Source organism: Syngnathus leptorhynchus, chromosome 10 (assembly GCF_054491065.1).
Source record: "Syngnathus leptorhynchus isolate UIUO chromosome 10, UIUO_Slep, whole genome shotgun sequence".
Classification (NCBI taxonomy): domain Eukaryota; kingdom Metazoa; phylum Chordata; class Actinopteri; order Syngnathiformes; family Syngnathidae; genus Syngnathus; species Syngnathus leptorhynchus.
The window spans coordinates 440,534-453,558 of record NC_141204.1 but is presented as its reverse complement, the minus strand read 5'-3'; the positions used below and the strand labels follow the sequence as shown (position 1 = coordinate 453,558).

Sequence of the window (13,025 nt, the reverse complement as noted above, 5' to 3'; positions counted from 1 at the left end):
GAATCAAAAAACTCGCCAGTGATTCACCCGGAATCAGCAGGGACACTAGTTTGAAAAACCAGTGCAACCAGTAAAGTCATGCAGGCCGCAGTCGTCTTGTTCTTTCAGTCACAGAGATGTTTACGCATTTCTTCAAATGGGAGTAGGAAGTAATGCTGATGATATGGCAAAAATATGAAGGGCTAGTCTCCTCATACCATCCATCCCAAATATTGATGGTATTCTGTCATCAATCAATATGAATAAACAGCTAACAAAAATGTACATTTTCTGTTTCCTGTACATCTGTTAAGATTTTCAAGCCCTTTCTGCCCTTCTTCATTTTTTTTTTTTCACACACAAAACCTCATAATTTGCTCAATTTGATTTTTTAGGATTGATAATGTATTGATTATTCACCAAATCAGACAAATATGTACTTTACATTTACAAACAGTTTTTTTCTGATGCCTGCTGTGCATTTTTTCTTTGCAACGGAGGGTTGCTCAACAATGTAAAAGGCGAGACTTCTAGGCTTCAGCATCCACCGCATGTCAATTACAAGTTCATCATATTATAACTGTAAATAAATATTTTTCTAATAGATGACACTGCCTGTTGTTTTGGCCATAAATTGACTATGTTTCTTTCTATCTGTCACAATCTCTCTCTTACACAATAAGTACCTAACTGGGGATTTTAAAAAATGTGACTGAAATATCTATGTTTTTTTCTTTTTGTCATAAGAAAGATAAACATGTTTCAAAGCCAATCTGAACTGTTGAGAATACATTCCTCAACTTTGTTATGAAGCTTCATGACAGAGAGGGCGGCATCGTCTCCTCTCACCGTGTGGGGACAGCGAGGAGGAGAGCGAGGGAGAAAGGGGGCAGCTTCGTGACTCATTTTGGCCAAGCGAGGTATCAAGCCATAGATGGACGGACAGACTATCATCATTGACTGGATGTCGCGACGATTAAATCACTCTGATAGTATAAGTGCAGAGCCAAGATCGTGAACCTCGGTGTGTGACTCAGACAAGCTAAGCACGTAACGCAGGGTCGGTCGGTTCACTGCGCCGCTCGTCTGGCCCGATTCTCAAGTCTTCACGATGAATGCAAAACCACTTGGCAAGATAAAAGCGCAGATGTTCAAGCCATTTTCTACTTGGACATATAGGTAATTGAGTCCTGCAATTCACTCGCTCTCTGGCTGGACAATAAATAGAGCGGCAGTACCATTTCTTTCTGGCTAACGGCTCTTTTGACATCGAAGGAGGAGGGCTCTCCCCCTTTTTCATTACAGCCAACTCTCGGTGACATTTATCAAAGGACCGGAGCTGCTGGGCAACGAGTTGGCTCTTTTACACGAGTTGGTCAAGAGCCACCAGCTTTATATTGAACACATCGTCATGTTAATTTAGTACATGCGGTGGCATTTGGCATTATTCAGGTCAAGCTTCAAATAGAAGTGGTGATATATTTGAAGAGGCGGGCGAGGCACGTATCACTAACTAGCTTTATCAGCTACGGCTAAAGACAAAATACATGAAAGAAAAACATCTTGGAGCTGAAGTGAAGCCTTGCTCCGCCGCATCCACACAACGGATCAGAAGCTTACCCGAGTCGTTCCGTAGGTAGGAGGACATTGCGGGGATGAGACAGGACTGACTGAGCAGCTCCTGCAGCACGACCGGAAGCGCCGAGCTGTTGTGGGCTCTGTTCTCTGCCGCAGATGTATCACAACTGTGGAAGCTGCTCGAACCTGCAGCGTTAATGTAGCTTGCCAAGACCTAGTGAAGATTGAAATGTTCATTCGCATTCAATTGAAATATGATGGCAGTACGCAAGCAGAATCACCGATTCGCTCCTTTTCAGCACTGAAAACTATGAATGGCCCTCTATTTTTCATCCTTATTCGTTTGAGCAAGCGCATCACCCCAAAAAAAAAATAAAAAATGGAAATTGTGAAACTGTGATAGCGCTGATAGTTTTGACCAAATAAGGCCGATTACGAGGCAGTGTCGTCATTTCACGCGACGCGTTAAATCAGTCGAATAGAATAGCGACTCGCCTGGAGAAGACAGGTGACATGCTCCTCCTCAAGACGCTGTTTTGTGAGAGCCTGCTCAACATCCCATCCTGAGGCTGTGGATCCAGTGCCAAAACCCGTTCCTTTGGCCCAGTACAGCTGCTGCTCCTCACTGGTCCCTCCACCATGGCAACTTGACATTTGTGGCTATAAAGAACAGATGTCAAACATGATCCGAGCATTGGCTTTTTTTGCAGTCACAAAACGGAGAAGATTCCCTATTCCCTTAGCCCGGCCAACTAAAGAGGGTGTGCTTTGCCGCCATCTAGTGGCATCGATAAAGCTCCAAAGCTATACAGCGGCAGTCAAAATCACCACATAAACATCGGTGCTATTTAATTAGGGGCTAGCCAAAAGAGGCAGGGATGAAACGTCCATACCTCAGAGACATTGCTGCTGGCGTTGGGGTTCCGAGGGGCATGGTGGCTGAGAGCCGACAGGCAGGCCAAGATAAGGTGAATGGCGCCTATCTCCAGAGCCATCCGACGGAGCAGCACGCCGTCGTCAGTAGTAAGAGGAGTGCTTCTGAACAATGCTCGCAGGACATGAAAGGGCAATGTGGGCAACACGTCTGCTGACGGAGATTGCAGGATATGACCTGGAAGGGAGGGAGGGAGGGAGGGAGGGAGGGAGAACCGCATTCAAGTATCAAGCATGAAAGAGACACTTCAGTCAAGTTTTGGGGCCAACATTGGTATAGGACGTGTATGACGAGATGCAGGGCGTCAAACTTGCTAGTTGATCACTGAAAACGTCAAATGATTCCAACTTACTGCCCTCTCCGTCATCTGTGACACCGAGCACCAGGCGCAGCAGGCACTGAGCATGTTTTCTCTCCTTCAGCAACACTTCTGCGTAGCCCGGCAGGCGCAGAAACAGGCCAAACGCTGCCAAGGAGTGAGCAGGGATGGGCGACATGGTTTGCACTGGCGACGAAGACGCCGATTGGGACTGCTGCTTGTTTATGGGCGGCGGCTCTGTCGCAATGGACTCGGGCGCCTCGTAAACAAGCTCTCCCGATTGCTCGATGGTGACCCACTCGAACTGATCTGTATCTTTTGCTTTCTCCTGTGTCGCAGAAGGCACGACTGGGGCGCTGACCTGTCGTCGCCACGCAGAGAAGAGAAAAAATACACCCACTTTAGTAGAGGTGTCCGCTGCCTCTTGACTGACTGCTCTAATGCTCACCTGCTGAATGACATCTGGATATAGCATGGGCAGCCTCTCCGCGATGAGAGCCAGACCTCCCATTCCAGCAAAGACTTGCAACGGCGACTGGATCGGGTGCGTTTCAAGTAAGGACTCGTCAGTGGTGCTATCGAGACATTCCTCGCCCGGCGTCATCGGTTCATCTTCGGGGCAGCTGTTCAGCATGTCGAGGTGATCCACTAGGAACGGGAAGAATAAAAGGAGAACCGGGTGTTGCAATTTTTCAAGACAAACGCACCCTGTGTCCATGTAAACAATTCTCTTCCTTTACTCACGGTTTGCTCATTACATAGGCATCGATCGAGAATGTTTGAACGTGGTATGGATTGTTTATTGTGAGTTTGTGATTCAACCTTTTCTGCCTCGTCAAGCAGAAGCGCCTTTTTGTACCTTTTTCGGTGCACAGCCGTTTGAAGGAGTCCGTCTTGGATAGGGCAGGGTCAGAAATGACCTTAGAGCCCAGTCTGACAGTGAGGTTGATGGACTGATAGCCCTGTGGCATCTTGCGGTCATACAGTAGGGTCAGTAGTTGGGCCAGGGTCATCTCTGGTGGGAGGGGCTGACCTTGAGAGGGATGCAACAAACAGTTCAAGACAACGCACGTTAACTTTGCACATGATTCTCTCGTACCTGGAAGCAGCTTGTGGTAGAGGTGGAAGACAGGCACGCTGATGGTTTTGGCAGAAGGGTCCACAGCTGATGAAGTCGTCAACTTGTCACTCATCACCCGACCCCTTCTTGATGGAGGCCTGGGAGGTGTTGACAGAGCCCGCTTGGACTGGGACTTCAAACCTAAAAAACAAATATATGTAAAACTCCCTCACATATTTGTCATTTGAGCGACACAAAATAACTCCAAGATGCAAATGGAAAATGACTACCTGAAGCCACAACCACACTGTAGTTGTCTTGGAAGCCACTGTCAGCTTTCATCTTCTCTTTCTCCTCATGATTCTTCTTCTCCTTGTCCTCCTTCTGTTCACTGATCAGCTTGGCTGTAATACTGGGTGTGTCTAAAATATAGAAATAGAATGCAAGATTTCTTTTGCGGGCAGCTAGCTCCGCCTTCAAAACAATCGGCAGACTATCGGGACAGTGACAGAAATGATCACGGTTATTGGCAAAAAGCTCTCATACTAATTATTTGAAATTCTACAAAAACATTTTCCTCCTTGATACATACCAGACACCCGGTCCAAGACTTCAGCAAGAGTGGTGGAGATTGGTAAATGGAGGGTGCGGTACTTGTGGCCTGCTCCATACATTGGATGTTGGATCATGTGGCTGGTAGCGTTGATGCGTCCTTTGTATAACTTAAAAAAAAAAATAATAATAATAATAATAATCAGACAGGGACAGATATTTTTAACCCTGTGGATTAAAATTGGATTCACAGAAACAAGATAAGATCTTAATTTGGCATACAGGTAGTCCTCAACTTGCGTTCCGAGAGGCTGCTTTGTAAATGGAGATTTTGCTTCAAAATGACATTTCATGAAATGCAAAGCAATTCCAAATTGCTTACAAATGCAGCGCAGTGCCGTCCACATCAAAAGCAGTTCAGTTGGATGTGGACCAACCAACAACCAGATAGATATACCTACCGGGCAGGGTGACTGTAGGAAAACGGTGACTTTCTCATCCTCCAACATGAGTTGCAGGAAGAGCCTTCGTATGAAGCCAGAGATGCTTCCAGAGAGAGGCACATGACCTCGCTGTGGTGCTGATTGGAAGAGCTCACAAAGAACCTTCAGCAAAAACATACAGCAATGTTGAAAATGAGCTCCTCTTGTGATAAAAGAGAAAGGCAAAACCTACCTGGGCCATGAGCCGCTGGTTGTTAGGGTGGCATGAGATGCACTGTAAGAAGAACGCCACTGTGGCATTCTCCAAAGCTGTTCTCTGCTGGGTGGTGAGCCCTCCCGACTGAGCACAAGACGACAGGGAAAAACGTGAACCTGAGACGTACGGCTGGGATGGACCTCCAGAAGAGGCCTGGCCCATGGGCTGACAACTTGTGTTGGCACTTGCACTGGAGTGGCACAACAGGAAGAGCAGTGCTGTCCACAGAGGGTTGACCTCTGGGCCACCTAACCAGTCCTTCATGGCGTGGCTGTTGCCAACTTCGGTGAGAAAGCGCAGAACCGGAGCAGCCAGCTCTGCGGCGAGCGGTGGACGATACGTGGATGATGTGGAGTATTGGTAATGTCGCCTGTCAGCCAGAGCTGCGGGCAGGGGCAGCTCAGCATTGGCCAGTAGACACACGCAAAATTGGGCAAGGCTGCGAACAAGTAACGAAGGCAATCCCGAGTCAAGGAGCTGCTCGATGGCTCCCGGGGACTGCGAGGCGGCTGCCAATGTGGTTAACTGGGACTCTGATAAAGCAACTGGAGGTCTCGCATGCTTTGAGTCATCTGTAAGTCCCGCGGCGGCGGCGGCGGCGGCTGCTGCTGCGTTGGCATTGTGCTGCTTTTTGCCATCATCGGTCATGGCGAGTCGGCGCTGTTGGGCTTGAGATTGAGTGGCGCTGGGCATTGATACGATGCCCATCCAGGACATGAGCAACGAGAAGTAGCTCGGATGAATGTGACACATGGAACACAGGAGGCTGTCCACAGCCTTCTTTAGCGCAATGTCGCAAGGCAAAGACATGGACCAATTGTACAGGAGTCTAAGGGAAATAAATGAAAGACAGCACAGTCAGGAAGGAGGTAAGCACAAAAGCTCAAAGCTAAAAAAAAGACAGACTTTCAAAATGAAATGTATCTTTCAAACGAAATAGGACTGACTCAAAAAGCTCTTGGTTCAGCAGTGTCGGGAGGTCATAATCGACAGGCAGCTCGTAGCTGTGCCACAAGACGGCCGCTACACAATGCAGGTGGGACGGCGAGGGCATGAGGAGCCCGTACTCCCTCAATGAAGAGGAGCCGCTACCGGTGCTGGAGTAACCCATTGGAATTTTTAGGGCTGCAACCCTTGAGGAATCGTGAACCCACTGGAGAAGAGCCTGGATTCTGCAACCATAAAGTTCAGAGAACACTCGGATGACGAGTCCGGATAAACGCCAACGATCCATTCCACTGTCCTTCAAAGCCATCTTGGTCAAAGCGCCTTCCTTAAAATGCAACAGACGGCGCAGTGCGACAGCAAAGGCTGACAAGGATAAGCTTAAAGACACTTCTTACGATCGGTTTACGAGCCCGTCGACAGGAGATATCCTTGACGGAAAACATTTATCATTCTAACGGTCAAGCTAAACAACAAAATCAGACAGTAAGGACAGCCTGGTTTAAAACGACATACCTGTCCTTGGTTCCCGAGTCCTGAGTGGTACCCAACTGGTACAGAATGTCGATAGTTGAGTCTGAAGAGAGGCCATTTAGTCGGCCAAACAACAGAGGACTGTTCAAATCTAAAAAGAGATCAAATTCATGGTAGATTATATATATGGACATTCATGAAAACTTCATGCCCAAATCCCATACACACACAAAAAAAAAGAAAAAGTTCACTTACTGGCCGGGTCGGTGCCGGAGGCGGCGCAGTTTCGCAACAGAATGTCGATGAGCTTAAGACCAATGCGTGTCGACTGCAGGCCGATCTTGACCAACACGGCTTCGATGTTGGGCGAGTGCATGCCGCAGTAAGGTGACATGAGCAATGCGGCGCAAGTCTGCAGGAGGTTAGCTGTAGGTGCTGCTGCACTGGCCATCGTGGCCTCCAAGTCACTGACATGGGTCAGGCAGTGGTGAAGAAGGCGGAGCCAACCAATACTGTACAGCGGGGTTGGGAAAAAGGACTCAAACGGGCACATGGGATACGGATTGAACAACAGTCAGTTGATGGGTAGATATTCGGTACCTGGTTTTAGAGACCTGGTCCTCCGAAGGTAAGAAGGGGTTGTTGACTGTTGCAGAGGAGGTGTTACCAAACGCCGTCAGGCCCAAGAGTTTGATCTGAGACAGACCGAGGGTGCTGGCATCTCGAGGCCGGTGCAACCGTAGACATACGGCTGACGCCACCTCGGCCTTCACCAGCTGGATCTTGATGTAGGTGAGGCCGCTGGTGATCACTGGCGTGGAGAGCGGCAGCATGTTTACCCCATCGGCACTGATCTCCACGGAGACCGAGGCTGGGCAGGCTAATTGGAAAGAAGAAAATACAACAGCTCAATCCATTTGCTTGCAATCGTTTTGGATCAGATTTCTGTCCAAATTCATACTACCGTGTACACTACACTACTCACTAGCTAAAGAAGCGAGATGTGGCTGAATGTGGAGCTCCTTCAGCAGCACGGCAGCGGGAAGATGAATGGTCAGGTCACACCAAGCCTCTTCTGGAAGGAAGATGTAGGACCAAGCTGCAGAACGAGCTCGCCGGTGGGGTGGTGTCGCTTGAAGTAGGACTTCTGCCGGCTGCGCTGTCGGGCTACTGGATGTAATCGTACCTGAGGAAAGACGGATCGTGACAAACTGATGACGTGTCCTTGCAAGAAGCTATGTTGAGCACAAGTGTATTTAAGCACCTAATGGGGCAAAATTGTGCAGTCCCTCCGCATTGTCCGGCTCGGACGTCATCACTCGGGATTTGAGGTTACCGTCTGACGCTTTCCCTGGACCCGAGTCGAGAAATTTCATAATGGTCGAAACCATGCTGCGTGCCGTGTTCACGATGGCTCTGGTGCTGGTCACCATGTTGTTGCAAATCAACTGTACGCCACCTGGTCAGGGAGAAACGAGTCGTAGCACCCCGTGTAGTTAGAACCAGAGTGATTGATGATGATTGGAAAAAGAATGAAAGTCTTATCCCTACCCAGGTCATGGAAGGCTTTGAGCGCCTCGCTCGTATCCAGCACTCGCAGAATGAACCACAGAAGAGGTTCAGACAGCTGACAAGTAGAAAGAGAGCCCTAGAAAATGGGAAAGGTTTGACAAAAATCCATTCACGACCAAGCGGTCCAAACACTTTGCTCACCTGTCGACCCATGTATCCGCAGGCCATGTATGTGAGGATGGGCTGCAGCATGACCTGAACTGAGGTCGCCCTCTTGCTGAGGGTGGTGAGGATGGTGAAGAGGCCGTCGCCTACTGAAATGGCATCCAGACCCCCGTGGAAGTTCTCATGTTTTGTTAGGTGGAGACCGCTGGCTCCTGGAGACCAAAGAGTACGGTCAGATCAGCGGATAATGTTGATGTAAAAGTTCACCTTACCGATGATCATGGCCATGGCGCTGCTGTTGCACTGGCCCAGCGCAGACAAGATCTGACTCATTATCTGCTGATTGGCCAGTACCAGATCAGCCACACCGGCCGACGGACCCTGGCTGGATGAGGATCCTCCGGCCACACTTTCTTTTGATCCGCAAACCTTCTCTTCGTCCGACACGCTGCTATCGGCTGCCCCGCCGCTGGCCACGGCGGGCAACCGACCGCTGAACTCTCTGTCCCCTGACAGAGGCAGTTGCACCAGCACGTTAACCAGTTTAAGGAGATCGAACATCAGCTGGTCGCGGGTCGTTTCACCGCAGACGGCCTTTGCGTCTCCCGGTCGAATGATGTTGGCAAAAAGGCCGCCGAAACAAGCACGGGCGCCCACGGAGCTATCAGAGCCACTGCGTGAGACAACTTTGTCAGAGCAGGTGATGTAATGGTGAACGAGAAACGTGATGGACTCGATGACTGAGGTGATGGTGACCACAGACACCGCTTCAAAGTTTTGCTCCAAAGTAAACTCCAACAGCTTCACCTGCGCATCTAGTGGACCCTGACCTGACTGGAAGGGCCCCCTGAAAGTTCAAGACGGTGCGGTGCGTCAGCTCTTAAAAGACCAGAACAATTTAGCGAGGCATATAACATCCCTTGGGATATGAACACCTACCTTTCAGTGGACAAGATGTGCAGAAGTTTGAGTAGGAACTCGCTGAACATTTGTGGGCAGGTGGAGGAAAGATGCACCTGCAGGCGACTCAAAAACTCGTGCATAGCTTGCGTGGCGGTGGGTCCCACTTGAGAGCTATGCTGATTGGTTCCACTGGTGTTGCTGCCGGAGAGGAAACGCACCAGGGTATGAACCAGCGTGGGATCCGACACCATCTGATGTGCTGTGCTTTCTTGGCCGTTCATTCCACTACTGGATCCTGAAAGTTTGGACATGTCAAGTAGCTGGTCAAGAACCTTATTTTGGAAAACACTACAATAAAATGAAAATAAAAGTGAAACCCGAGCAATAATACTTTCCCACTGACATCATGCTGAGCATTGCGTAAGCATATGACTTGAGTCAAATAAATAGGGCCAGGATGATGAGGTGACAATTTGATCTGCGATTTTGTATCATGACAAGATGAGAGTCAAATACTGACCTTGGTAAGGCATGTTTGTCATCAGGGACAGCGAATGCAGAACCAGACACCATGTTCTCAGGGAGGCGTTGGGGTACCATGCCAGCACAGTGAGAAAACTGCTAATGGATGCTAGACGTACAGCGAGATACATATTTGTACACGTTTCACGACAAGACTTCATCCCAAAAAAACAACAGGTGGGGATGGTGAGAAATCCTGACCTTGGTTGAGTGGAATGGTGGGTACTCGACTGGAATTAAACAAGAAGACCTCTGATCCGTGATCTTCATTGCCACTTGCGCTTGTGTTGAGACTCAGCGTTATCCATAACTGCAGCAAGGACTCCAACTATCATCACAAATGTTTTCCATTTGTCAAAGGATTCGCTGACAGTGTCTTGTAAAAATGCTCCATTTTGTAAAAGTACAGACCTGCACATGGTGAACTTGCAGCATCGAGAAAAGCTTGTTGAAGCAAGCACTCAGCATGGGAATGGAAGATGGCTGGACTATGAGGGTGCCGCCAGGAGGAGAACCTCCTCCATGAAGAGCCCTCAACAACGAGTCATCTGTGCCGTTGGTAGTCTGGCAAACTGGAAAAGAAAACTTGCAGTCAATCTGACACAAAGACAAGGTGAGATTTTAGCGGTTGACTCCTTTGAGAGTGCAGAGGAATGACAGACTTTATGCCTTAAAGAAGGACTCGCGTTCCCTGGGCGCGAATGTGATGTATTTGCCACCCTATACGTACTTCCTTTGTCGCTCTGGTTACCTGTGGAGGAACTCGACGTGAGAGCCTGTAGAATCGAGTCGGCTTGTAGCGTTGCCATCATTTTTAGCATCAGTTCAGCCTGCTGCTCCAAGCCCACCTCTAATCGAGCATCCAGTGCTGAGGACAAAGGGGCGCTCCAAATAAGAAACAAATATTGATAGCGGGGAGAAAAATCCATCTCCTCACCTTGTGAAACTGAGACCGAAAGCCCTTGTGATCCCGGCTTCTCAACAGCAACTGGTGGTTTGGACACTGGGATACCGACCCCTCCAATGTATGGTGTGTAACCGTACGTGCCGTAATCGGAACCCCAGTAGTCGTACCACGTGCTGCTTATTGGCTGAATACAGACACAAAAGAAAAGGATGTTGAAAGTGAACATGCAAAACAATGAGAGAAAACGTGAAACTTTGTTGTTGTTGTTGTTGTTGTTGTTTTTCCATACCTTAAAAACTTTTGCAGCAAGCGGATCTTTTTCCAAATCAATATCTAAAGGATCAATATCAACATCCATCAGGTCTTGTAGCAAGTCAAAGTCCATGTCTTTATCTTTTTCCAAGGATGACAATGGTGGAGCGCCTTTGGATCATGAAAACAGCTTTAATTGTACGAAGCAGACAGGCAAGACAGGGGAAGGAGTTTGATATGCTCTCATCTCATCAAAATTTAAACATCTAAGGTGATGATTGATGAGCCATCCCACACACACACACACACACAGTCAGAGTCCCGCTTCTACCTGCAATGATATCAGGCACGAGGGTCTCATCGATGCTCTCTACCAAAGGGATCGGCGTGGGCTGAGGCAAGGAATCGTCTGGATCAATCCCAACTGATGAGGACGAAGCCCCGGTGGTCTCTTCAGCGACAGAAACTTCATCCAGGATATCCAAAGAACCAGGAGACAGCAGCTCACCTGGAACAATAATGTTCCTTTTTATTCCAGATCATCGTGAGTTGGCCATGGTTGGCTTTTTTTTTTTTTAAACAGGCAGCGTGTGACAAGGACCAAAAAACACTCATCCGTAAAGCTGCTGTAAAGTTGAGACGTTTGCGTGTACATGCACACTGTCGACATTTGAAAAGCAACCACATGAAACAACACACCTGCCAGGATGTCTTGTAACATACAGGTGAGGGAATACTGAGCCCAGGCACCGCCCCAGGAGATGTCTCCTCGATTGAAGTCCGTTCCCACCAGCAGAAGGAGTAGGCGCTCTAACTGGTGCTCAGATACTACCTCAGAGAGGTGGATTGTCGGTCTGGTGGCATTGGCTATTCTAGCGAGGACCTGAAGGGGTGACAACTTTTAGTCATTCATCGGATTAGCAAACTACAGGATGATGAATGAACTCGTGAATCAGTTCTTGGTATTGCTATCAGTGACTGCTGAGAACTGAGTCTACTATTCTATTCTACTGAGAACTAGTATGGGTCTGGAAGGGAAAAAAAAAAAAAAGTGCTATGGAACATTCCTAAACTACACCGTGCTTGTGATTTGAAAAATGAATCCTCTTAGTACCTTGCAGACAAAAAGTAGCAGGTCAGCATGGCAGGTGAAGTCCATAGACAGCAGGAAGAGGGCTAGCTTCTGCACCACAGAGATGCAGCGCTCATGGGACAACGTAAAGGGCAGGGGCTCAACTTCTGGTGCTTCTTTGGCTGTCGCAGACTCCGTGTCTAACGTGGAGCGCGGCCATTCGGCCGTCCGCCGAAGACGGATCAGGTCTTTAAAGTGCTGGGAAAGAGATGAATTTTCAACCATTTCATTCCACATTGTCTTCAAAACAAGATGAGAAAAACAACAACAACAGTCTCCCTTTCAAAAGAGGATGCTATAACCTACCTTGGATGTGGCTTGCTTGAGCTTGGCCTGCTCCACCAAGAGTTTGTAGGAGGAGCCCTTGTTGCTTTGGATTTTCTCCTTCTCAATCTGCTCGACTAAAGCTTTTTGTTTGGCTTTCAATAGATTTAACTGCTAAAAGGAAAGGGGCGCAATGAATAGCAGCTTGACAAAATGTTCCCCGCCCACTATATTCTGTGAAAGAATGCCTCTTGATTAAGAGGGTTAAAGAGTGCGAACTTCACTTTCCATTTCTACGAGAAGCGCTCCGAGTGGCAAATGCCATTCTCTCATCCAAGTAACCGTCTGGTGTACGTTGTAACCGAATGAGGCACCTGTACCTGCTTGTGGTGGACCAGTTGCTTGCGAATCTTGCGGGAGTAGAGTCTGTCCAAGCTACTGCTGCCCTTTGCTGATCTGCTGGTGTTCTGAGACTGAAGGCTGTTATTGATAAAGCTCCACTGAATACCTGAAAAAGAATTCTCCAGCGGTTACCAAACCATATCATTCAAACATTTGAAGTAAAAAGGCTCATGCACCCACCCACCTGTTAGGGTTCTATCCCTCTCTTTCCCTCCAAGATGTTTCTTCCCACCAGAAGCCTCATCTTCTATACTGGTGACATAATCCAATAGTCTGGAAACAAGCATCACCACCCAACTAATCATGGGGATATCCAAGACCCCTGTGAAGCACAAGAAATAGTCAGTCTGACAAAAACGTTTCAATTACTTTGGCAAGACGCGCAAATCGAGATAAGAAACTTGCTCCCCTATGTATGTCACCCTG

General features: G+C 48.3%; 1 protein-coding gene across 4 annotated transcripts in view; it reads right to left on the bottom strand.

Moving 5' to 3' along the window:
* The window catches only part of birc6 (baculoviral IAP repeat containing 6), a 36,252-nt gene that overhangs the window by 9,382 nt on the left and 13,845 nt on the right, over positions 1–13,025 (bottom strand). For 2 of the 4 annotated variants that reach the window (XM_085922966.1, XM_085922969.1), the window contains 33 exons: positions 12,784–12,921; positions 12,578–12,705; positions 12,240–12,371; positions 11,916–12,131; positions 11,501–11,684; positions 11,133–11,309; positions 10,839–10,972; positions 10,580–10,733; positions 10,394–10,510; positions 10,054–10,214; positions 9,844–9,970; positions 9,641–9,751; positions 9,157–9,415; positions 8,490–9,064; positions 8,254–8,429; positions 8,092–8,188; positions 7,805–7,999; positions 7,526–7,726; positions 7,141–7,420; positions 6,796–7,052; positions 6,583–6,691; positions 6,069–6,293; positions 5,098–5,950; positions 4,884–5,027; positions 4,463–4,592; positions 4,161–4,292; positions 3,910–4,071; positions 3,670–3,843; positions 3,259–3,458; positions 2,844–3,171; positions 2,451–2,668; positions 2,053–2,217; positions 1,600–1,771 (listed from right to left, as the gene is read on the bottom strand). In XM_085922966.1, coding sequence (XP_085779092.1) covers positions 1,600–1,771; positions 2,053–2,217; positions 2,451–2,668; positions 2,844–3,171; positions 3,259–3,458; positions 3,670–3,843; positions 3,910–4,071; positions 4,161–4,292; positions 4,463–4,592; positions 4,884–5,027; positions 5,098–5,950; positions 6,069–6,293; positions 6,583–6,691; positions 6,796–7,052; positions 7,141–7,420; positions 7,526–7,726; positions 7,805–7,999; positions 8,092–8,188; positions 8,254–8,429; positions 8,490–9,064; positions 9,157–9,415; positions 9,641–9,751; positions 9,844–9,970; positions 10,054–10,214; positions 10,394–10,510; positions 10,580–10,733; positions 10,839–10,972; positions 11,133–11,309; positions 11,501–11,684; positions 11,916–12,131; positions 12,240–12,371; positions 12,578–12,705; positions 12,784–12,921 — 6,831 coding nt within the window. Of the gene's footprint in view, positions 1–1,599; positions 1,772–2,052; positions 2,218–2,450; positions 2,669–2,843; positions 3,459–3,669; positions 3,844–3,909; positions 4,072–4,160; positions 4,293–4,462; positions 4,593–4,883; positions 5,028–5,097; positions 5,951–6,068; positions 6,294–6,582; positions 6,692–6,795; positions 7,053–7,140; positions 7,421–7,525; positions 7,727–7,804; positions 8,000–8,091; positions 8,189–8,253; positions 8,430–8,489; positions 9,065–9,156; positions 9,416–9,640; positions 9,752–9,843; positions 9,971–10,053; positions 10,215–10,393; positions 10,511–10,579; positions 10,734–10,838; positions 10,973–11,132; positions 11,310–11,500; positions 11,685–11,915; positions 12,132–12,239; positions 12,372–12,577; positions 12,706–12,783; positions 12,922–13,025 lie in introns of all 4 variants that reach the window. The other 2 variants (XM_085922967.1, XM_085922965.1) reach the window with 2 other exon arrangements.